Source organism: Stegostoma tigrinum, chromosome 1 (genome assembly GCF_030684315.1).
Source record: "Stegostoma tigrinum isolate sSteTig4 chromosome 1, sSteTig4.hap1, whole genome shotgun sequence".
Lineage (NCBI taxonomy): Eukaryota > Metazoa > Chordata > Chondrichthyes > Orectolobiformes > Stegostomatidae > Stegostoma > Stegostoma tigrinum.
Window position 1 is genome coordinate 100,897,050 of NC_081354.1, and position 25,134 is coordinate 100,922,183.

At 41.9% G+C, this 25,134-nt stretch overlaps 1 protein-coding gene across 1 annotated transcript in view; it reads right to left on the bottom strand.

The window, feature by feature from the left end:
• The window catches only part of LOC125455813 (BEN domain-containing protein 4), a 52,315-nt gene extending 32,260 nt beyond the window's left edge, over positions 1-20,055 (bottom strand). The window contains exon 1 of the mRNA XM_048538292.2: positions 19,519-20,055. Coding sequence (XP_048394249.1) covers positions 19,519-19,972 — 454 coding nt within the window. The 5' untranslated portion in view covers positions 19,973-20,055. The remainder of the gene's footprint in view (positions 1-19,518) is intronic.
• Positions 20,056-25,134: the final 5,079 nt, after the last annotated feature.

Sequence of the window (25,134 nt, forward strand, 5' to 3'; positions counted from 1 at the left end):
CACCCATATTCAGCCCTTCTTGTATCAGTGCTTTCATGGGATGTGGGCTTCGCTGGTAATAACAGCATGTTGCCCACGTTTAATTAATCTTAAACTTGGCTTGTGGCTTGTTAAGGCATTCAAGGGTCAATCACATTTAATCTGGAGTTAAATGTAGAACATAGAACATAGAACAGTACAGCCCTTCAGCCCACAATGTTGTGCCGACCATTGATCCTCATGTATGCACCCTCAAATTTCTGTGACCATATACATGTCCAGCAGTCTCTTAAATGACCCCAATGACCTTGCTTCCACAACTGCTGCTGGCAACGCATTCCATGCTCTCACAACTCTCTGCGTAAAGAACCTGCCTCTGACATCCCCTCTATACTTTCCACCAACCAGCTTAAAACTATGACCCCTCATGCTAGCCATTTCTGCCCTGGGAAATAGTTTCTGGCTATCAACTCTATCTATGCCTCTCATTATCTTGTACACCTCAATTAGGTCCCCTCTCCTCCTCCTTTTCTCCAATGAAAAGAGACCGAGCTCAGTCAACCTCTCTTCATAAAATAAGCCCTCCAGTCCAGGCAGCATCCTGGTAAACCTCCTCTGAACTCTCTCCAAAGCATCCACATCTTTCCTATAATGGGGTGTCCAGAACTGGACGCAGTATTCCAAGTGCGGTCTAACCAAAGTTTTACAGAGCTGCACAAGATCTCATGACTCTTAAACTCAATCCCCCTGTTAATGAAAGCCAAAACACCATATGCTTTCTTAACAACCCTGTCCACTTGGGTGGCCATTTTAAGGGATCTATGTATCTGCACACCAAGATCTCACTGTTCCTCCACGCTGCCAAGAATCCTATCCTTAATCCTGTACTCAGCTTTCAAATTCGACCTTCCAAAATGCATCACCTCGCATTTATCCAGGTTGAACTCCATCTGCCACCTCTCAGCCCATCTCTGCATCCTGTCAATGTCCCGCTGCAGCCTACAACAGCGCTCTACACTGTCAACGACACCTCCGACCTTTGTGTCATCTGCAAACTTGCTGACCCATCCTTCAATCCCCTCGTCCAAGTCATTAATAAAAATTACAAACAGTAGAGGCCCAAGGACAGAGCCCTGTGGAACTCCACTCACCACTGACTTCCAGGCAGAATATTTTCCTTCTACTACCACTCGCTGTCTTCTGTTGGCCAGCCAATTCTGTATCCAAGCAGCTAAGTTCCCCTGTATCCCATTCCTCCTGACCTTCTGAATGAGCCTACCATGGGGAACCTTATCAAATGCCTTACTGAAGTCCATATACACCACATCCACAGCTCGACCCTCATCAACTTTTCTAGTCACATCCTCAAAAAACTCGATAAGGTTTGTAAGGCATGACCTACCCCTCACAAAGCCGTGTTGACTGTATTTGATCAAGCCATGCTCTTCCAGATGGTCATAAATCTTATCCCTCAGAATCCTTTCTAACACCTTGCAGACGACAGACGTGAGACTTACCGGTCTATAATTGCCGGGGATTTCCCTATTTCCTTTCTTGAAGAGAGGAATTACATTTGCCTCTCTCCAGTCCTCAGGTACGGCTCCAGTGGAGAGCGAGGATGCAAAGATCTTCGCAAGTGGCGAAGCAATTGCATTTCTCGCTTCCCAAAGCAGCCGAGGACAAATCTGGTCCGGGCCTGGCGACTTGTCAATCTTAATGTTTGACATAATTTTCAGCACATCAGCTTCCTCTATCTCTATCCATTCCAGCATGCACACCTGCTCTTCAAAGGTTTCATTCACTACAAAGTTCGTTTCTTTCGTAAAGACAGAAGCAAAAAACTCATTTAGGGCTTCCCCTACCTCCTCAGGCTCCACACACAAGTTCCCTATGCTATCCCTGATCGGCCCTACTCTTTCTTTGATCATTCTCTTATTCCTCACGTAAGTGTAAAATGCCTTTGTTTTCCCGGATTCCTTCTGCCAAGCCTTTCTCGTGCCCCCTCCTGGCTCTCCTCAGACCATTTTTGAGCTCCTTCCTTGCCTGCATGTAATCCTCTCTAGCTGAACTTGACCCTAGCTTCCTCCACCTTATGTAAGCTACCTTCTTCCTTTTCACTAGAAATGTAGGCCAGACTAGGTAAAGACAACAGATTTCCTTCCTGAAAGGATCTCAATGAATCAGGTAGGTTTTCAGAAGTAGTTTTATGGTCATTTTTTTTCAGAGCAGCTTTATATTCCAATTTTAATTAATTAAATGCAAACAGTCCAGCTGGCTCGGCGGGATTAGAATCCACAACACCAGACCATTAGCCTGGGTCCATGGTGGTTCCAGCCCAGTGATTACCACTGCACATTGTTTATCAGTTAAAAACAACTTATACACCCTGAGATAACAAAGTGTGAAGCTGGATGAACACAGCAGGCCAAGCAGCATCTCAGGAGCACAAAAGCTGACGTTTCGGGCCTAGACTTATCTTGGATTCTCCAGCATCTGCAGTTCCTATCACTTATACACCCTGAGAGGCTAGTTACCTTAATTGGCAAGAATTTGATGATGAGGTTCAATTTCTGTTTTGGCTGAGGTAGACTTTAACCTGTTCTTTTCCTGGCTCATGTTTGATGCAAAACAGTACCCCTAAAAGCTTTATATCATCAAATATCTCTCTCTATTGGAAGGACATGGCTACAGCCCCTTGTACAGTATGGCAAATTGTCTACCTACCTCACCAACCACAGGTTCTGAGGAAAAGTCATAATGGACTCAAAATTTTAACTCTTTCTGTCTCCACAGATGCCGCCAGACTTGCTGAGTTTCCCTAGAATTCTCTGCGCCTGTTTCAGATTTCCAGTACCCACAGTATTCCTGATGGAGCGACACCAGTGTCTGATTAAGTCTTTAAGGCTGGCTGCTGCAACACAAATCCTGCAGTTCCATTCAGAAAATAATTGGCAGACCCCAGTCAACTCCCACAAGAATGCGTTTAGAAACTTAATGAGAAAATGTTGCCAATACACAGCATGTTGCACCATGTTTGTACAAAGACTTATTAATGTCTCGAATTTCAACTTCTTGTCAGAATTGGAATCTGGAAGATAAGTGAGCTGTTTAATGGTACCAGACAAGACAACAGCCAGAAGTATCCAAAGATTTTTTTTTGCTTGTACTTTTGATTTACAGTTACTTTGAATGATGTCAACCTTTGAGAAGCTAGTTCATCTCTTCAGGTAGCTGAAACTCAAATGTAAACATTACTAATAAAAATAAACTGCAGATGAACACTCTTGAACAAGCGGTCATTCCTGTAGAGGTGAGAGGAGGTAGTTTCATTAGTGAGATAAGGAGAAAATGTTTCCCTCAGGGTTGTGAATCTGTGCAACTCACTGCCCCAGAGTGCAGTACAGGCAGAATCATTCAAAAGATTCAAGAAACAAATGGATACATTTCTGATTAAAAGTGGAAAAAAGGGTTATGGAGAGCAGACAGGAAAGTGAAATTGAGACCAGGATAAGATCAGCCATGATTATGTCAAGTGGGCTCAGATGGCTGAATTGCCTACCCCTGCTCCTAATTCCTACGTTCCTACGAAGAGTAGAGGAGCTGAACATTGCTTAAATGGAGAAAGACAGCGGAAAGCTGCGGCAGAGGGAATTTGGGTGGGGGGTTTTCATGCATAAATCACGAAAAGCTAGCAAAAAAAAGTCAGCAGATTATGGGAAAGGTAAATGGAATTTTGGCCTTTATTTTAAAGGGAATGGAGTATAAAAATGGGAGTATCTTATGCTGGACACTAGTTAGACTACACCTCGAATACTGCAAACATTTTGGTGTCCTTATCTAAGGAAAGATAAGATGGCATTGGACGCAGTCTCGAAGATTCACTAAGCTGTTACCGAATCTGGAGGATTCTCTTATGAGGACAGGTTGAGTAGGTTGAGCTTGTATTTGTTAGAGTTTAAAGGAATGGCAGGTATCTTCGCTGAAACATAAGATTCTTAGGAAATTTGACAGAGTAGCTGTGGAGACACCACATAGGACCAGAGGTTATAATGAGCTGCCACACATTTATGACAGATGAGGAAGAAATCTTTCTAATAGAGAGTAGTGAATCTATAGAATTCCTTGCTGCAGACGGCTGATTAGGCTGGGTTATTAATTATATTCGAGCCTAAAATTTCCAGATTTTTAATCAGTAAGACAACCATGGGTCATGGGGAAAGGCAAGAAAATGGAGTTGAGGATTGTCAGATCAGCCATGAACTCACTGAATGGTATAGCAGACTTAAGGGAGCTGAATGGCCTACCTCTGCTCATACATCTGATGGCCTTATGCTAAAAATTTGAACTAACACCAGAAAGCAATAGGAGTATGCAGTATGTGAAAAGGAATAAGACAACATAACATTTTAGAAACTTTGATCATAACCAATGCATCACTCAATGTTGATTTGTTTTCAAGTGCTCAGACATGGATGAAAGTGAAAGCTGCAGACATTTCCTTCGATGCAGCTGAACTGAAAACAAACATATTTCAATATACAGATGGCAAAATGTGACTGAAACCTTTCTTCGCTGTGCATTATGCAAATAGACTAACTGAAGGAAAGCAGCCAAAATCCATTAGTGTGCACTGTATTGTTATTCATGAAAGTCATTGCAATTTTATTTCTGGTCGAAAAAGGCTGCAGTGTAACAAGTCAGCTTTATCTTTTCTCCATCTTGTCATATCATCATTTCCTGTTTGCAGCTCTAACTATATCTGAAACTTAATGGTTTCAGAGAGTGGCCATGTTATGTTAAAGATATTTGCAAAAATTAGTTCAAAAAGGTATGCGGCTTTAGGCCCCCATCATATGGTGATCTGGTCTGTTTTACACTGAGGGTATTAATAAATATTTTCAACAATGCCTGTGATATTGACAGATCTCCAGGAATTATACAAGAATATTTCTATTCTTTAAATCAATTCAGCCACAAGTCCTCAATGGCAGTTTTATTTTTCTTATCTTTAGCCTTATATGACAATATTGCAAAGTTTTTTTAAGACAGCTTTGAACATTGTGACATTTAGCCAACGTTTGTAACAAAAGCCATCAACTTCATAAAGAAATGCTTGGGAGAAACATCAGAATGAATAAATTTACATAATATATAACCACATTCCTCAGGGCATCCCAGAACATGATTTGCATAAAATTAATTGAGTATTGCTTAAGAAAAGACGCATTATATCAAAGCTTTTCATCTTGCACTCTCATAACAATTATCAAAAATACTAGGGAAAAGAATATTTATACTGTATGAAAGAAGATTACTGATTAGTTGGCAAGTGGGAGTCTAATTGTTAGAGTTGGTGATGACTGGCAATTAACTGCCAAGCTTTTTAAAATTTTAGACCAGGCAGATTGACTCCATTTCAAGGCATTGTTCTGAGAAGTGAACTAGAGAATGGTTGTCATTTATTTTGATGGGTTCAAACAAGTGCTATGTGTATCTGAGATAATGGGGACTGCAGATGCTGGAGAATCTAACATAACAAAGTGTGAAGCTGGATGAACACAGCAGGCCAAGCAGCGTCTCAGGAGCACAAAAGCTGATGCTTCGGGCCTAGACCCTTCATCAGTACAAGCAAATGCAATCCACTGCAAGCCTGACGGACATGTCTGAATTGGGTAGAAACCATGAAAATGTTACAGCACGGAAAGAGGTGTCACTTGCTGGGCCAGCTTTTATTGCCCATCCCTAGTTGCTCTTGAGAATGTGGAGATAAGCTGCCTTCTTGAACTGCTGTAGTCCTTTTATTGTTTGCTTCCCTGCGTTGCTGCTCGGGAGGGAGTTCTGGAATTTTGGCACAGAACACTACACCTGTTCCAAATCAACAAAATAGGTGACAGCCATTCTCTGATTCATTTCTCAGGGTAAAACCCTGACCAATTGAAATTAATTAGCATTGTTTAAAATGTAAACAAAGTTTGGCAATTAACTGTCAGTGATCATTTACTGCCTTATGCTCCATGGCAAAACCTCTAACAATTACAGTTTGTTTGCTAACCAACCACCACTCTCCTTTATTTTTCAGAAATGATCAAGTTTTTTACTTCCAAATAACTATAAGGTTGATTATATTGAAGTACAGTGAGTTTTGTGATGCAAATGAATGTGGCTATGATTTTGCACAGCAATGCATAAAAGAAAGGCATACATATCTAAGTTATTCTATAAAGTGATGGAGGCCCAGTAAATGTACCATGTAATGTGTAAGTGTACAGAAAGCATATAATAAATTTCACTGTCAGAAAGAGCCCTCCACACACAAAACAATTTCAATGTTGTCACATTTTTAATAATATACAGGTGTCTCCGTAAGCATTTTGGACATCTAATTATTTTTACTCTTTAACTGTGGAATCTGATTGAAGGAAGACCTTTTTTTGTTGAATACACAACACTAAAGATAGTTTTGTTCCCATTATCTCTGTTTGCATTGAGTATCCTGACTACGGTTATTCTGCTTTAAACATTAGGAACCTTGAGCACTGATTGGCTGTCATTGATGCAATGATTCATAAATATGTATAAGGTAGTGTACAGGCATGTTTGACATTCTTTCATCAGCAGAAATAGATATGATATAGAAAATATGAGACTGGGGTTAGATTTGCATACAGATGAGACTAATAAATCTCATAAAAATTGCCATTCCTTCATATGGTCATATTAAAATTGTAACTCTTTGGAATCACCTTGAACATCCTTTTAAAGTGCTTTGCTTGCTAGTTTACAAAATGGCAACAGAAACAAGACAAAACAATTTGTTATGACCTAATACTGTAACTTTAACTGTAACCTCAGAAGGGTATCATCATCATTTTTCTCTCCCTAAGTTCTGCATAGAAAGTTCTGTTAAATTCTTACTCAGAGCCGAAGTGATAAGCACACCAATTTAAATACACAATTCATAATACCATAAGCATTCAATTGAAAATTGGCATTCTGAATACATTGGGAAGATTTAGATTCAGGAATGTACATATTGTCCAAGTGACTGGTTAAGTGCACGAATTACAGAAATAGAAAGAAAATTGATATTTTGTGGCTTTTTATAATCCTCAAGATGATTGTTGACACCAATGAAACTCTTTCAATGAGGCTACTCAGTAATAATGTCAAAAAGTTTCACAAGTCTAGGATATTTGGGCGCATAGTAAAGTCTGTTGTGTTCCAAAAACATGCATTCCCCCCAGCCATATAAAATCACCTCTAATCACCAGGGTGCAACATATTTTCATTTCCTACCATGAAGCCAGCCTGCACTGTCTCTGAGAAAGGTGATCATTTTAGTGCCAGTTACTGCCATATTAGGGACATCATAGAACATAGAACATAGAACAGTACAGCACAGAACAGGCCCTTCAGCCCACAATGTTGTGCCGACCATTGATCCTCATGGATGCACCCTCAAATTTCTGTGACCATATGCATGTCCAGCAGTCTCTTAAATGACCCCAATGACCTTGCTTCCACAACTGCTGCTGGCAACGCATTCCATGCTCTCACAACTCTCTGCGTAAAGAACCTGCCTCTGACATCCCCTCTATACTTTCCACCAACCAGCTTAAAACTATGACCCCTCGTGCTAGCCATTTCTGCCCTGGGAAATAGTCTCTGGCTATCGACTCTATCTATGCCTCTCATTATCTTGTATACCTCAATTAGGTCCCCTCTCCTCCTCCTTTTCTCCAATGAAAAGAGACCGAGCTCAGTCAACCTCTCTTCATAAGATAAGCCCTCCAGTCCAGGCAGCATCCTGGTAAACCTCCTCTGAACCCTCTCCAAAGCATCCACATCTTTCCTATAATAGGGCGCCCAGAACTGGACGCAGTATTCCAAGTGCGGTCTAACCAAAGTTTTATAGAGCTGCAACAAGATCTCACGACTCTTAAACTCAATCCCCCTGTTAATGAAAGCCAAAACACCATATGCTTTCTTAACAACCCTGTCCACTTGGGTGGCCATTTTAAGGGATCTATGTATCTGCACACCAAGATCCCTCTGTTCCTCCACGCTGCCAAGAATCCTATCCTTAATCCTGTACTCAGCTTTCAAATTCGACCTTCCAAAATGCATCACCTCGCATTTATCCAGGTTGAACTCCATCTGCCACCTCTCAGCCCATCTCTGCATCCTGTCAATGTCCCGCTGCAGCCTACAACAGCCCTCTACACTGTCAACGACACCTCCGACCTTTGTGTCGTCTGCAAACTTGCTGACCCATCCTTCAATTCCCTCGTCCAAGTCATTAATAAAAATTACAAACAGTAGAGGCCCAAGGACAGAGCCCTGTGGAACCCCACTCACCACTGACTTCCAGGCAGAATATTTTCCTTCTACTACCACTCGCTGTCTTCTGTTGGCCAGCCAATTCTGTATCCAAGCAGCTAAGTTCCCCTGTATCCCATTCCTCCTGACCTTCTGAATGAGCCTTCCATGGGGAACCTTATCAAATGCCTTACTGAAGTCCATATACACCACATCCACAGCTTGACCCTCATCAACCTTACTAGTCACATCCTCAAAAAACTCGATAAGGTTTGTAAGGCATGACCATTAAATGATGTTTATTGGAACTTATGCTGTCCAAACTCATTCCAGACTTATAAACACTACACAGAGCAGATAATCACTTTACCATATTTTAATCAATCTAAAGTACAATAAAATGGAAATATGAGTTCAAAATGGAAAGAGGCTTATTAAAATGTATCAGGTTTCTTCTTTAATGTGTGCGTTGCTAATTTAACAAGAAAGATGCAATGTGAAAGATGGTTTTGAGTAATTAAGTAGGACTAGTAAATGACATGAAGTAGAAAGCACTTCAAAAAGTGACTATAAACTCATTTATGGTCACATTGAAAATAGATTGTGTAACAAAAAAGTGTGGAAGATAGATGTTGGACTGAAAATTAGCTTGATTCAAAGATATGAAATTTGTCTAACTTAAGATAAATTAGCTGGAAAGTGTCCAGATTAAACAGTGGGCTAGTATTAGGAAATATCTAAATAATAAATTGATAAAGTGCTAGTTAAATTCATTCTAATTAGGTTTAAGCTGGCACAACAAAATTGAAGATTTCATGGATATACATAAAGGAAACAAAGAAGATTTAAAAGAGACTGAAAAACCAGAGGATAATACAGAAGAAAACTGTGCAAAATTAAATAAAATGTATAGAATTTAAAGGGAGATTATAAGCACAAAAAATGTGTATAAAAGAAGATTGTAATTTAGAGATGAAAGTTAAGGATCAGTAGCCAGGGAAACTTTATATTTTATATCCCTGAAGGGGCTGGGAAAGCTGGATAAAGTTAGATGCTTGGTAAGTAATGGGATGAAAGGTTATCTGGGTGAGGCAAGACTATGGAGTAAGGATGGTGGCATAGTGGCTTTGTCCCAGGCTGAGTAATCCAGATCCCTAAGTTAATGTATGTGACATATTGGTTTGAAGCCCACCATGGCAAATTGTGAAATCCAAATTCAATAAATATCCATAATTTAAAAGCTAACCTAGTGGCCACCATGTAATTGTTGCAAAAACATTTGGTGCATTCGCGTCTTTTTGAAATCTACCATCAGTACCTGATCTGGCTCACAGGTGACTCCAAACTCACAGTCATATGGTTTTGGAAAAAGTCAAGTGAGTCACTCAGTTGTATCCATTACGAAATCTAATCAAAGCAACGAAACCAGACAGACCACCCATTATCAACTTAGGCACCTCAGAATGATGGAAAACTCAGTCCTTGTGACTTTGCAATGCCCTTCTTACCACACTGTGGGCTTGTACCAAAATTGAGAGAGACGTCCCACAGTCTATCTAGCCAAGCAATTGCATGACATAGTCATACCCAGGGAATCATACCTTACAAACTATATCCCAGATACTAGCATCACCATTGCTGGATATTTCCTGTCCCACCAGTAGGACAGCACCAGTACCAAAGAGTTAGGAAGGAGTTTCACTGGGAATGCTCAACACTGACTCTGGATACTATAAGGTGAACTGGAATCTGATCAAACATGGGCAAAGATTATTATTATCGTTGTTAATTATTAATAATAATTATTATTGTTAATGAATAATTATTATTACCCCCGATTATCACTTATGGCTCCCCCTCCCCTTTAGCTGATGCCACCTGACATCCCTTCAAGCACCGCTTAGGGAAAGCACTGAGGGTGGCAAGGGCACAGCATGTCCTCCAGGCAGGGTTTTAAAGCCCATCACTAAAATTAGCTGAGTAGCACCTCTACTGACCAAAGAAGCGGAAGTCATAACTACATGACTGGGTCAGTGGTAGGTAGTGAGAGAACCAACCACAGGGAAATATCTACTTGGCCTCTTTCCCAACAATCAGCCTGTCACAGATGCATCTTTCCATCCCAGTATCAGTAGAAATGACCACTGCAAAGTCCTTATGAAGACAAAGTCCCTTTTCCACATTGCGGATACCTTCTATTGTGTTGTATGGTATTACCTCCATGTTCAATGGAACAGGTTTCAAGCCGATCTAGAAACACAAAGTGGGTATCCCTAAGGCACTGTGGACCATCAGCAGCAGCAGTAGATTATATTCAACCACAATCTGTAACCTCATGTCCTGGTAGATGCATCACTCTAGTATTACCATCCAAACAGTCAATCAACCCTGGTTCAATGATAGAGGGAATGCCAGGAGCAGCATCAGATATACCTATATATATGAGCTGTCAACCTGCTAAAGCTACAACACAAAAAATTATTGGCACGCCAAATACTGGGAGCAGCATGGTATAGATACAGCTATTTCACAACCAACTGATCAGATCTAAGCTTGACTCTGCCACACCCTGTCATTACTGCTGTTGGACAATTAAACAACTAATAAGAGGTGGAGACTTCACAAGTATCACATCCTCAATCATGGCAGCTGCCAACACATCAAAGCAAAAGACAAGGCTGAAATATGTGCAACAGTCTTCAGCCAGAAGTGCCAAGTGAATGATCCAGCTCTGCCTCCTCCAGGGGTCTCCAGCATCACAGAACCAGTTTTCAACCAAGTTGACTCTCTCTATGTGATATGGTTTGTTTATTGTTTGATTTATTGTTGTCACATTTATCAAGATACAGTTAGAAGTGTTGATTTGCTTGCTAGACAGGCAGGAATGTACCATAGAAAGTGCACCAGGACAGCAGAACAGAGTGCAAAACGCTGTGTTACAGCAGCAAAGAAGGTGCAAGGAGAGTGATCAATATTAACTTGTGGGAGGTCCATCCAAAAGTCTGACAACAATGGAGAAGAATCTGTTCTTGAATCTGTTCATATGTTTATTCAATTTTTTATATCTTCTGACCATTGGAGGAGGCCAAGGTGTCCACACTAATTCCCAGCCCTGAGACAAAGTCCACAGTGGACCCAGGTTGAAGGCCAGCATGCTCTTGTCTGCTCCATCTGCTTTTTTAAAATCTTTCTCTGCTTTAGAAGGACTGCAAGGCTGAGCTTTTAACTTTATTTCTTTATTTTTCTAATTTATACTTTATATTTTGTACCTAGGTGTCTTTGTACCCAAGATGGTGCCAGAAATGGTGACTCTGTACACTTTTCACTGCACTCATGTATCCCTCTACTTGACTACATGTGACAATATACCCTAATCCTAATCCTAATCACCAGCAAAATACTGTAAGGAGATTATCAACAGTGCTTGCTTAATAATAAATAGCAAATACAACACAAAAAATTAAACAATACTTGCTTAATAACAAATAGCTCACTGAAGCTGTGCTTGGGTTCTGCCTGGGCACTCAGCAGTTGACCTCATTACATCAACGTATGAAACAAGTACAAAGGAACTGAAATACAGATGTGAAGAGTGCTTGCAAACTGAAGTTAAAATGAATCAAGGAAAAAACTATCTACTAGTTGGGGTCCTACCTGGCACATAATAAGATGACTGTAGTTGTTGAGATAAATCAGCCCATCCCAGGACATCACTTGCAGCAGTTCTTTGAGGTCGTGTCCTAGGACCAATCATCTTCAGCTGCTTCATCAGTGAATTTCTGCTCACCATAAGGTCAGGAGTGGGATGTTCACCATCATTCACGATTCCTCTGACACTGAAGCAGTTCACTGTAACTCCAGATTTGAGCAGATAAGTGGCATGTAACATTCCTGTCACTCAACTGCCAGGCAATTGCCAATTGAGAAAATCTAGCAATTGCCCCATAAAGTTCAATAATATTACCATAAATGAATCCCTCACCATCTATGAAGTGGCGGTTACCATTGACCAGAAGCTAAATTCGACCAGCCATACACACACTGTAGCTACAAAAATTGGTCAGATAGCAAGCATTCTGTGGCGGGAAAGTCAGCTCTTGTTACCTCAAAGGCTGTCCAATATCTACAGTACACAAGTTAGGAATGTGATTTGTGATTCCACCTGCATGGCTGACTAGCTCTAACAATACTCACAAAGCTTGAAACCATCTAGGTCAAAACATCCCGCTTGACTGGCAACCTATCCACACCTCAAAATTCACCCCCTGCAGCACTGACGCACAGTGGCAGCAATGCATAACATCAAGAAAGTGCATTGCAATACTTGTGACTTCTACCACCTCAATGGACAAGGACAGCAGATGCATGGAAGCACCACCACCAGCTACAAATTTCCCTTTAAGCTACACATCACCGTAACTTGGAAAATATCATGATTTCTTCACTGTTGCTGTATCAAAACCTAGAACTCATTTCCTAACAGCCTTTTGGATGTTCCTACATCCCAAGAATTGCAACAATTCAAGAAGGCTGCTCGCCACCAACACCTTTGCAATGCCATTAGGAATGTGCAATAAATGCAGTCTTAGCCAACAATGTCCACATCTCATGGATGAATAAAACAGTCAGATCAGTAATAATCTTAGTGAAATTTGGTGCAGACTCATAAGGCTGAATGGCCTAGTCCTGTTCCTAATTTAAGTGTCCATATGTATTTTGCATCTGTTCTTACAGAGGATATCGTAAGCGTAGCTACAGGAGTACATTAGGAAGCAAAACTATAAGCCTTGGTTTTGAGCGACTTCTGGATTACAAAATTCAGGATGAAATTAATGAACACTTTGAAAATCTTCAAACAGTTAGAGAAATCAGCATTAATTTACAAAGGGCAGATGTGCCTGACTAATTCAATTTCATTGAACAAGTAGATAAAGAAAATGTAGTTTGCATATATATAGATTGTCAAAATGTAGATGATTAGCTTACATTAGGTACTTGGCAATAAAAAAAATCTAATCGCATAGCTACAGCAGAAACATGTAGAATATTATAAGTTAGGGTCACTATACACTTTTCAGATTTTCATGATTATGGTAATATTGTGAGTTGAGTTGATAGCTGGTGATTTTATGAGGTCAGAAACAGACAGAGGAGGTAAGGGGTTCATTCTTCTGTTTGTGAGATGTGACAAGTGGTGTTGTGGGAAGATCTGAGATAATAAAGTGTGAAGCTGGATGAACACAGCAGGCCAAGCAGCATCTCAGGAGCACGATGCTGCTTGGCCTGCTGCGTTCATCCAGCTTCACACTTTATTATCTTGGATTCTCCAGCATCTGCAGTTCCCATTATCTCTTGTGGGAAGATCTGTTTTGAGGCCTCATTATTTCATCCTATATATTAATATTAAATGAATAAATAATGAAAGTTTTGAATGCAACTGTATAGGCAGCAGTGAATTAGAAAGCCCAGTAGATTGTGTTGGTAGGAGAGGTTACAAAAACAACTCAGACTGTAACTGTGTGGGCAAAACTGTAGCAGATGGGAGAAATATGGAACCACCCATTTCAGACTGTGGGAAAACACATTTGAATATTTTCCTTTTTATCATTTGGAGCTGTGGCATTCAAAGGGATTACAAAGGGAATTAGATGTCCACCTACATAAATCACTAGACACTGTTGCACAGGTTAAAAAGACAATCAAAAAATTTAATAGAATGTTGACCTTAATCTCAAATCAACTGAAATGAAAAGTGCTGGTTCAGTTGTGACCTACCTCTTGATATTGGGAATGAGAGATTATTGTTATAACGGAAGGTAATTAGCACAGAATATAGGAGTGCAACATTCTGAAATAACTTACATATGTAAGATAGTTTCCATTCATTCACATGTCAGTGAAAAGGAGGGTAGACCAAATAGTATCATAATAACACAGGAAAACATTTACAGAAGTATTTTACACAAAGAAACAAGAGAACTTGGGTAGTCTATGGCAAGTAGTTATTGAACTACTAGGTTAATAAAATGTGAGGCTGGATGAACACAGCAGGCCAAGCAGCATCTCAGGAGCACAAAAGCTGACGTTTCGGGCCTAGACCCTTCATCAGAGAGGGGGATGGGGGGAGGGAACTGGAATAAATAGGGAGAGAGGGGGAGGCGGACCGAAGATGGAGAGTAAAGAAGATAGGTGGAGAGAGTGTAGGTGGGGAGGTAGGGAGGGGATAGGTCAGTCCAGGGAAGACGGACAGGTCAAGGAGGTGGGATGAGGTTAGTAGGTAGCGGGGGGTGCAGCTTGGGGTGGGAGGAAGGGATGGGTGAGAGGAAGAACCGGTTAGGGAGGCAGAGACAGGTTGGACTGGTTTTGGGATGCAGTGGGTGGGGGGGAAGAGCTGGGCTGGTTGTGTGGTGCAGTGGGGGGAGGGGACGAACTGGGCTGGTTGAGGCATGCAGTAGGGGAAGGGGAGATTTTGAAACTGGTGAAGTCCACATTGATGCCATATGGCTGCAGGGTTCCCAGGCGGAATATGAGTTGCTGTTCCTGCAACCTTCGGGTGGCATCATTGTGGCAGTGCAGGAGGCCCATGATGGACATGTCATCTAGAGAATGGGAGAGGGAGTGGAAATGGTTTGCGACTGGGAGGTGCAGTTTTTTTTTGCGAACTGAGCGGAGGTGTTCTGCAAAGCGGTCCCCAAGCCTCCGCTTGGTTTCCCCAATGTAGAGGAAGCCGCACCGGGTACAGTGGATGCAGTATACCACATTGGCAGATGTGCAGGTGAACCTCTGCTTGATGTGGAATGTCATCTTGGGGCCTGGGATGGGGGTGAGGGAGGAGGTGTGGGGACAAGTGTAGCATTTCCTGCGGTTTCAGGGGAAGGTGCCGGGTGTGGTGGGGTTGGAGGGCAGTGTGGAGCGAACAAGGGAGTCACGGAGAGAGTGGTCTCTCCGGAAAGCAGACAGGGGAGGGGATGGAAAAATGTCTTGGGTGGTGGGGTCGGATTGTAAATGGCGGACATTTTCCATCCCCTCCCCCCATTTACAATCCGACCCCACCACCCAAGACATTTTTCCATCCCCTCCCCCCATTTACAATCCGACCCCACCACCCAAGACATTTTTCCATCCCCTCCCCTGTCTGCTTTCCGGAGAGACCACTCTCTCCGTGACTCCCTTGTTCGCTCCACACTGCCCTCCAACCCCACCACACCCGGCACCTTCCCCTGCAACCGCAGGAAATGCTACACTTGTCCCCACACCTCCTCCCTCACCCCCATCCCAGGCCCCAAGATGACATTCCACATCAAGCAGAGGTTCACCTGCACATCTGCCAATGTGGTATACTGCATCCACTGTACCCGGTGCGGCTTCCTCTACATTGGGGAAACCAAGCGGAGGCTTGGGGACCGCTTTGCAGAACACCTCTGCTCAGTTCGCAAAAAACAACTGCACCTCCCAGTCGCAAACCATTTCCACTCCCCCTCCCATTCTCTAGATGACATGTCCATCATGGGCCTCCTGCACTGCCACAATGATGCCACCCGAAGGTTGCAGGAACAGCAACTCATATTCCGCCTGGGAACCCTGCAGCCATATGGCATCAATGTGGACTTCACCAGTTTCAAAATCTCCCCTTCCCCTACTGCATGCCTCAACCAGCCCAGTTCGTCCCCTCCCCCCACTGCACCACACAACCAGCCCAGCTCTTCCCCCCCACCCACTGCATCCCAAAACCAGTCCAACCTGTCTCTGCCTCCCTAACCGGTTCTTCCTCTCACCCATCCCTTCCTCCCACCCCAAGCCGCACCCCCCGCTACCTACTAACCTCATCCCACCTCCTTGACCTGTCCGTCTTCCCTGGACTGACCTATCCCCTCCCTACCTCCCCACCTACACTCTCTCCACCTATCTTCTTTACTCTCCATCTTCGGTCCGCCTCCTCCTCTCTCCCTATTTATTCCAGTTCCCTCCCCCCATCCCCCTCTCTGATGAAGGGTCTAGGCCCGAAATGTCAGCTTTTGTGCTCCTGAGATGCTGCTTGGCCTGCTGTGTTCATCCAGCCTCACATTTTATTATCTTGGAATCTCCAGCATCTGCAGTTCCCATTATCTCAGTTATTGAACTACTAATGGAATTGTAAAAATAATTAAAAGGTAAGAATATAGAAGCTATAAAGAAGAGACAGAAAAATGTAAACAGAACAGGCAGCTCCAGTCATAAAAGTGGGTATTAGAACAATACTCATGAACTGAATGGCACCCTCCTTCCATGTAAGTGCCAAGTGTAAGATTTGATCAACCTGAATTGGATTTAAACCCAAATCCTTAAGGTACATTGTCACCTACTCTTACCATCCATGTCTTGTTTTTTCAATAAATCAAGCTCATCCATTTTGACTTCACTACTCGGATTGGTATAATGCAAATTGAAAAAGTTGCTGAATGTCTGAAAAGCTTTCTTGAAGATGTTACTAGATTTGGTTTTACAAGATGGAGACAGATCAATACATTTCAGTTGGGAACTAAATATCATGAAAGAATTATGATTAAACATTCTCTAAACTTTAATTTGAAAGTGGTCCACAAAGACTAACGGGGAGCATTTAACAGACATTGTGACATGTAATCCTTGACATTCCCTATACATTGATAAATTGAAGAGATTTTCATCATCCATACATTTTCAAAATAAAAGAGTAGAAAAACCATCATGTTTTAGGATTTTATTTCTCATGTTTTGACAGTGGGTGCTGATGATACAAATGATGGAATGCTTCTTGCAGTTGTGTATTGTAACTGAGTTATCATATAATTGAACACAATTGGAAAAATATTATTTGAGTGTCCTTATTTAATAATTGAAGCTCTAATGGCATAATGTTAGCTATCCTATGCTATTGGGTTCAAAAATTCCTCCAACACAGCACCATGAAAATATTATATGCAAATGCTAGCAAAATAAATTTCAATTGTTGGGTTTTTTGACTTGATGTATGCAGATATGTTTCTAACTTTTGAAGTAGTGCAATCAAAAGCAACTGTACAGAAGCAAGTAGTCCAGAAGACAGCTGATCTATGTGACTGGAGGTTTAAGTATAGTGTTAGATGTAACAAAAATCAATTGTAAGTTTACAGAAATAAAAGATAAATTATTTGAAATCACCATTCAATATATAGTCAAAATATTCCTCAACTCTCCAACATAAGTTTGTTAGATGACTGTCAAGAGTGAACTTCACCAGTTTATAAGGAATAAATTCAATAATTCAAAATTCAATATACATTACATGTATAAGTAACAAGACTACTTTTCAGGCACACTTTAGATATTGGAGAAGTATCAAGATAGCTTAATGAAAACCATCAACAACATATTGTTGCACATCATCTTTATGATAAGACATCCTAAAGTTTTTCACAAGAATGTTATAAAGAACAACTCCCTCGTGTACTACATATGAGGACAAATTAACAAAAGTTGGTTGAAGTGATAATTTATCTGCTCTTCTTTGAAATAACAACCATTTTACTTTCCAGTGCACCTGTGAGGGAAGCTAGGACTTCAGTTTAATGTCTTGCCATTTCAGCACTAAGATTTTGATTCAATCATAGAGATGTACAGCCTGAAAACAGACCCTTCAGTCCAACTTGTTCACGCTTACCGAATATCCTAAATAGATCTAGTCTGATTTGCCAGCATTTGGCCCACCTCCCTCTACAGCCTTCCTATTCATATACCTATCTAGATGCCTTTTAAATATTGTAATGGTACCTGCCTCCACCACATCCTCTGGCAGCTCATTCCAGACATGCATTACCCTCTACATGAAACAGTTACCCCTCAGGTCCCTTTTAAATCTTTTCTTTCTCACCTTAAGCCTATGCCCCCTAGTTTTGGACTCCCCTACCCTGGGGAAAAGACTGTTGCTCGTCACCCTATCCATGCCCCTCATAATTTTATAGACCTCTATTAGGTTACCCCTCAGCCTCTGATGGTCCACAGAAAAAAGTCCCAGCCTATTCAGCCTTTCCCTGTAGCTCAAAATGTCCAGTTGTGACAACATCCTTGCAAATCTTTTCTGAACCCTTTCAAGTTTAACATCTTTCCTGTGGCAGCCCTAATTTAGAACCATCTGACTCTAAGATAAGAGGGCTACTGACTAAGCTGCCGGGAGGATTTGAGAGAAGGGTTTGGGGGTGTGTTGGGAAGGTGGCAGCTGAAAGGATGAGTTTGCGTTAAAGGTAGGGGTGAAGAGTAAAGATCACAATGCTTTCACTAATAGACAGTAAATGGACTTTTAAATTGATCAGCTGTTTTTGTATTTAGATTTTGATACTTGGCCTGATGTCTTCTCATTTCTCTGACTTAAACAGAGTCAGTTTGGGTTATGGATTACAAGCAATTCATCTTGCTTCCTTTCTTTTTCACGTGCTAATTAATCTGCTGTGAATTTCCAGTATGATGTTGATATCAGCACTCAAAAATGAGAAGTATCTGATACATGACCTTGCAGCCAATAACTGAAAGAAGCAAAGACAAGGAAATGCTCATGGAGAATTCTTAATGCACAACCGGTTTTGCTAATTCAGTTGAAAATGCACATCCTGTGTTTTGTTCTCATCTTTGACATAATGCTCAGATTTTAATAAATTATCCACATATTAAGCAGCAATGTTGGAATCACACTGTTACACGCAGTACAAATATCATTTTCCAAGAATAGTGAAAAGTAGCAATGGCTATTAATTAATAATGTAGTATTTATATAAAATGCGCAAGAATACATTCTGATGAAAAGTCCCACCTGAAATTTTATCCTGTTTTCTTTCAAAGGCCAAAAAAACTGCTTTATATTCCAACGATTTTTGCTTTTTTTGCTTGAGATTTTCAATTTTCAGTTTGAATTTGTATCTATGCTTTGTTGCTTTTTATCACAATAATATTGAATTCAGCAGCTACAGTTGATGTTCAACCCATACTAGCAGGACATACAATTTAAATGGAGAGTAAATCCTTATACAGATTTACCAACTCAAGGTTTAAAATCCTTCCTGCAATTGTGCCCCTAGTATTTTATAAGTTATATGAAAAAGCTAGCAGTTCAGCCATTCTTGGGAAAACTTGCCAAGTACAAAATTACTGCCTTCAAAAGGAAACTTTTAGCTTTTAGTGAATGAGAGAAACGACAAACTGGCGCTGTAAATGGAGAAAGCAAGAGTATACCTGCACTTAAGATGATGTTTTCAGCTCCTGATTGGTTTGTAGGTACGTTGTTGTACCTGACAGGCGGATAGTCAGAAGCCGTCGCTCCAAGACACGATTGAGATACTGAAGCTAACATAGATGTTGATGCTGATACTGCTCCGGGGGCTATCCTGTTGTTCGAGATGCTCTGGTATGGATAATGCTGCTGCTGATGGTGGAAGTGATGCTGCTGTTGTTGTTGCTGCTCGGTGTTGACGGTAACCGGTGGATGATGGTGATGAGCCCCTCCTCCTCCAGCCCCTATGGCCAGTTGTGGGACCTCGATCATGGTGGGTCTTTCGTACCTCCTGGTCATCGCCTTCTTGCCAGGGAATGGTTTGAGGACACTGTAGGGAGTCCGCTGCTTGCAGAGTTTGGAGATGGTACCCGATCGCAATCCTTCGTCCTCTGCCTGGTTCATCTCCTCCTCCATTTCAGATCGACCGTGCGAAGGGGAGGGGGCGATTTTTCTTATCCTTCTGGTTTGACGCTTCTACTCAGTCGAGCTTGCAGTCGGAAGGGCCGGCGGTGATTGACAGCGCCGCTGACCTACACCCAGGAGACATCCCGGCGAAATAACGCGCAGCCCCTTCAGCGACCCAATGAGGAGGATTCAAGGGCGGGACTTCTGCTTACAGCTTAAAGACTGCTGTCAATGTACTGGCTTCAGTGTCTGTCCCAGGGTGTCTATAACTGTGCTTCTCACATTTCTGTATCTCTTACTCTCCACATCTCTGTGCTTCAGTTGTGTTGGTGCGTCTCTCAGCGTTTGTCTGTGTGACCCTCTGTTTGTCACTGTATCTCAGTGTTTACGGTACGATCCTCAGCATCAGCTGGGTTTGTGTCTCTACCTGTAATTGTCAGTGTCTCTGTCTATCTGTTTCTGTGTCTCCCTTTGTGTGCATCTCCCCGAGGGGTTATATTTGTGCGCGCCTAGCTGCCTTGCTGTATGTCACCCGGCTACGTCTGGAAGTGTATCTCACTCTGTATAACGACCTGCATGTGTCTCTTTCTGTGTCTGAGTGTCTCCTAAAGATTGTAGAGACTCGCACAAAGGTCTCTCAGCAAGAGTTTAAAATAACAAAAGACAGGCACAGATGAAGTCTTTCTTTGCATGTTAACACACTTTAAACAATGTAATCGCTAAACAAGTTTAGATTCGATTATTTAAATATTCAAACGAGTGCCGGTAAAAATAACAAACCGTTGCCAATTTCGTACTGCCGCATACAGACAAGACTGGGATATCTTCAGATGGAAAGGGGTGGGAGCGATGACATTTAACCTGATGAGCCAGAGCTGCTTCAGCTCGGGGTCGTTTAAACGGTTTACGGAAAATCTTTAACTTCATACGAACCCCTGATAACTGTAATTTATTGACGTATTCGAAAGCGGCGACAGGAAATGCATACCGTGCGGGACTCGATACTGAAAACGCGTTATCTTTATTGATGAAAAAGACTATTTAGAAAATAAATGTGTAGGATTTCCTTTAAATTGAAGCTAAGCATATCTAATTTTAGACAAATCTCTGGGCAGTAAAAGAAAACCTGTAAGTATAATTGTAATGTTTTTGAATTAAGTTTTGACGGCACAAATCACTTGCAGTTGGTGTCAACAATATTTGTCATGTTAAAGGTCGTTTATATGAATTTGAAAACATTTAAATAATTAATATTCTTTTCATCCGTGCCCAGTTGGCTGGATTCTCTGTTCTCATTGGATTTCCTACTGCTATGCAGAATTGCTCCCCGTGCACCTGCATATTCCTCCTTTATTCCTGGAAATCAAAAGAAACAACATCATTGTACTATAAATTACAAGTGACAGAGAAAGCATTTTAGAACGATCAACTTTGGCTTTTAATAACAGAGCTGTTTACTCACTTGGATTGTACAAGCATTCTCAGTAGCAGTGTCAAAGCCGAACAACTTCCAGGTGTCGGGATTTTAAACCACCTGATGCATTAATTCTCCCAAAAATATAACCAAGAAGGCGGCAAGCCGTATCTCACTCATGAAACAGCAGAACGGAACTTATATTTTGGTTTTTCTTGATTCTGTTCTTCTTGGTTGGTTCTCTTATTCTCTGTTTTTCTTTTTTTTCTCCACCTGTTGGATTTGCCATTTTGTTTTTTTTCATTCGTTCACGGGATGAGGGTTTTGCTGGCCAGGCATCATTTATTGCCCATCCATAATTACCCAGGGGGCAATTCATTGTCAACCACATTGCTGTGGTCTGGAGTCGCATGCAGGCCAGACCAGGTAATGATGGCAGCTGTCTTCCCTAAAGGATATTAGGGAACCAGATGGGTTTTTCCTAACCATCGGCAACTGATTCACAGTCATCATTTGACTCTTAATTCCAAATATTTTATTGAATTCAAATTTCATCATCTACCATGGCAGGATTCAAACCAGGGTCTCCAGAACACTATCTGGGTCTCTGGATTAACAGTCCAGTGATACTACCACTAGGCCATCGCATCCCCTAAAGCTCAACTGAAGACAGACAGAAATGAGCAAATTTAATCAACTTATCCCAAGGGCAAATTTAAAACCCTCTATTGAGACAACAGGTCTGAGCAGAGAATCCTCACTATCACACCTAACGTGTTCTTTTCTTTATTATTGTCCAACAGATTCCTGATTCAGGATTTGAGGAACTGAGGCCTCTCAAGTCAGTAAAAACATGGCTAATTGCAATCTGGTACGGTTCATTCATGGGATGTGGATGTTGCCGACTGAGCCAACATTTATCCTGCTGTCCTGTTGCCCTTGAGAAGGTGGCAGTGAGCTTCCTTTATAAACAGCTGCAGTCCACGTGCTGCATTTAGACCCACAATGCTCTTTGAAAGAGAATTCCGAGATTGTGACCCAACAACATCAAAGGAATGGTGATATATTTCCAAGCCAGGATGGCGAATGGCTTGGAAAGAAACTTGCAGAGGTGGTGCTCCCATGTATCTGCTGCACTTGTCCTTCTGGTGGTCATGGGTTTGGAAGGTGCTGTCCAAGGCTTCTTGACAAATTTCTGTGGTACACCTTGCAGATAGTACATGTTGCTGCTACTAAGCATTAGTGTTGGAGAGTGTGAATATTTATGGATATAATCCCTATCAAGGGGGCTTCGCTATTCTGGGCTAAACCTCTTGAGTGTTATTGGAGCTGCACTCATCCAGGAAAGTTGTGGTTATTTTAACATGCATTTGACTGGTCCCTTATAAATTGTAGAAAAGCCTTGCAGAATCAGGGAATGAGTTACTTCCTGCAGGATTCCTAATTGTATTTATCTGCCTGTTAGGACAGCCTCCGGTCAGAGGTGGCACAATATGGTCACCGGCTGGCATAAAGTTGGCTGCAGTAACAGAATCAACTTGCCTGATCCAGCATTAAACTGAGGTCATAAGTTAGCACAATGGTAGCCTAGAGAAGGAGTTATCTCTAAATAATAGGGTCTACTTTGAACAAAGAATCTTACAAATTAATATACAGGGAATTCTGCACAAACAGCAGCTCCAGAGGTCTGTAGGAGAGAGTTTGGTAAGAATTGTCTAAGAACAGACAGCCTGAAGTTTTTAGCAGGCTTTAACAAGGATCCCTCAACAACAGACACACATGACAGGGGTGGGATTATGACTTGTGAAAATCTAGGAGATCAGACAGGTTCATTGAGCTGTGAAAGTGACTGAGTTTTAGTCCTGTCAATGAAAAAGATGTTGTCTAATTAGGTTAGTCAGAGAAGGGGCAGTAGATTTCATCTCAGAAGATAGCACATGACTAGAATGAGTTAGAATGCAGCTGCAACAGCGAGGGGTAATGTCTAACTGAAATGAAAACAGAAGTTGCTGGAAAAGCTCAGCAGGTCTGGTAGCATCCGTGAAGAGGAATCAGAGTTAATACTTCAGATCTGGTCACCCTTCCTCAGAAGCAGGTCAATGGACCTGAAAACTTTTTTTAGATTAGCTTAGATTCCCTACAGTGTGGAAACAGGCCGTTCAGCCCAACAAGTCCACAGCGCCCCTTGAAGTATCCCACCAAGACCGATCCCCCTATAACCCACACACCCATGAATACTACGGGCAATTTAGCATGGCCAATTCACCTAGCCTGCACATCTTTGGACTGTGGGACGAAACCAGAGCACCTGGGGGAAACCCCCGCAGACACGGGGAGAATGTGCAAACTCCACACAGACAGTCACCCGAGGCTGGAATTGAACCTGGGTCCTTGGCGCTGTGAAGCTGCAGTGCTAACCAATGAGCCACCGTGCTGCCCCAAATGTTGTTTCCTCCTGCTCAACTAGTTTCATTACCAGTTTGATAAATATGTTTAAAGTTGAGGACAGGAAGGACCCAAGATGAGACTCTTGTCTACTGCTGGCTTGTTTTTCATCAGGTTCATTATTGTGCAACTTGAAAGCAGTTACCTTTGAGCCCTCTGGAATTTCATTGCTGCTTGGGGGTTTAAATGGATTTGAATGGATTGCCCATACCTCCAAAATGCCACCCTGCAGCCTTGCAGAAGATGGGTTGCCCTAATGCCAGGCACTCAGTTTTCAGCTTTGGGAAGGAACTCCGAATAAGCACCTTCCTGCACTTGTCTGCAGCATCCTTGCTACTCCACTCCCTCAACACCATCCCCAAGGCCCACATCCCACTCCATTCACCTGTGTCCAGGGATTCAGTAGCGATACTCAGGGTGGGTCTTAGAGTGATACTGGCAGCAGGTACCACTCCCAGTAATGCCAACTGCAACAGAGAGCTGATGACCTCAGATCACCACAGCCTGCTTCTCATGGCAGGATTTCCACCCTAAGGGGTTTGATTATGTGGAAGGCCTGATATTAGCCAGTTTAAGAGATTGTGGACACTTGAAATGAGCCAGCTTTCCCAACAGAAGTGATGGCAATTCTCATTAGTTCTTCAATCAGTGCAAAAGAGGCTCAATGCAACCTATACATCCCAGCCACTGAAAAAGTACAAAAAAACACATATACTTGGAATGACTGCAATTGATCATTGTAAATTATACGAATGGTTTCACACATGGCTTTTCTTGAGTGAACAATAATTTTTGACCTTCATATTTATTGACAACGTCTAGGATCCCAGTATCAGAATGGGTTACTGATTTATGTGATGTTAGGATAGTGCCAAATTGTCATCTTTTGGAACTCACAGGAGACACACTCATATAGACCCATATCCTCAAATGTGGTGGCTAGTAGCCTGAGTGCCAAGATGAAATGCATGCTAGTGAGTAGTGAGAGGCTCACTTACATGCAGTTATTTATCTATTCTTGCATTATTTATGTGCAGTTTGCTTCTCTCCCACCCTGACAGAGAAAGTAAATTACAGTGATTGTTGACATGAAAGTCACAGCTGGTACCAGGCAGTTCTGGATCATTGCTTGCTCCTGTGGATCTCCATCTTGGCCACAATCCCCAAAACTTCAGGGCATATTCCATGGGTAGCAACACCTGCAGCTCCCAGTTTCCAGAATTTGGTATCAGATATGTACCAAACTTACATATCTGCCTCACTAAGAATGCAGTTATCCAATGCAGAGGTCTATCTCATGGGTTGAAGTAAG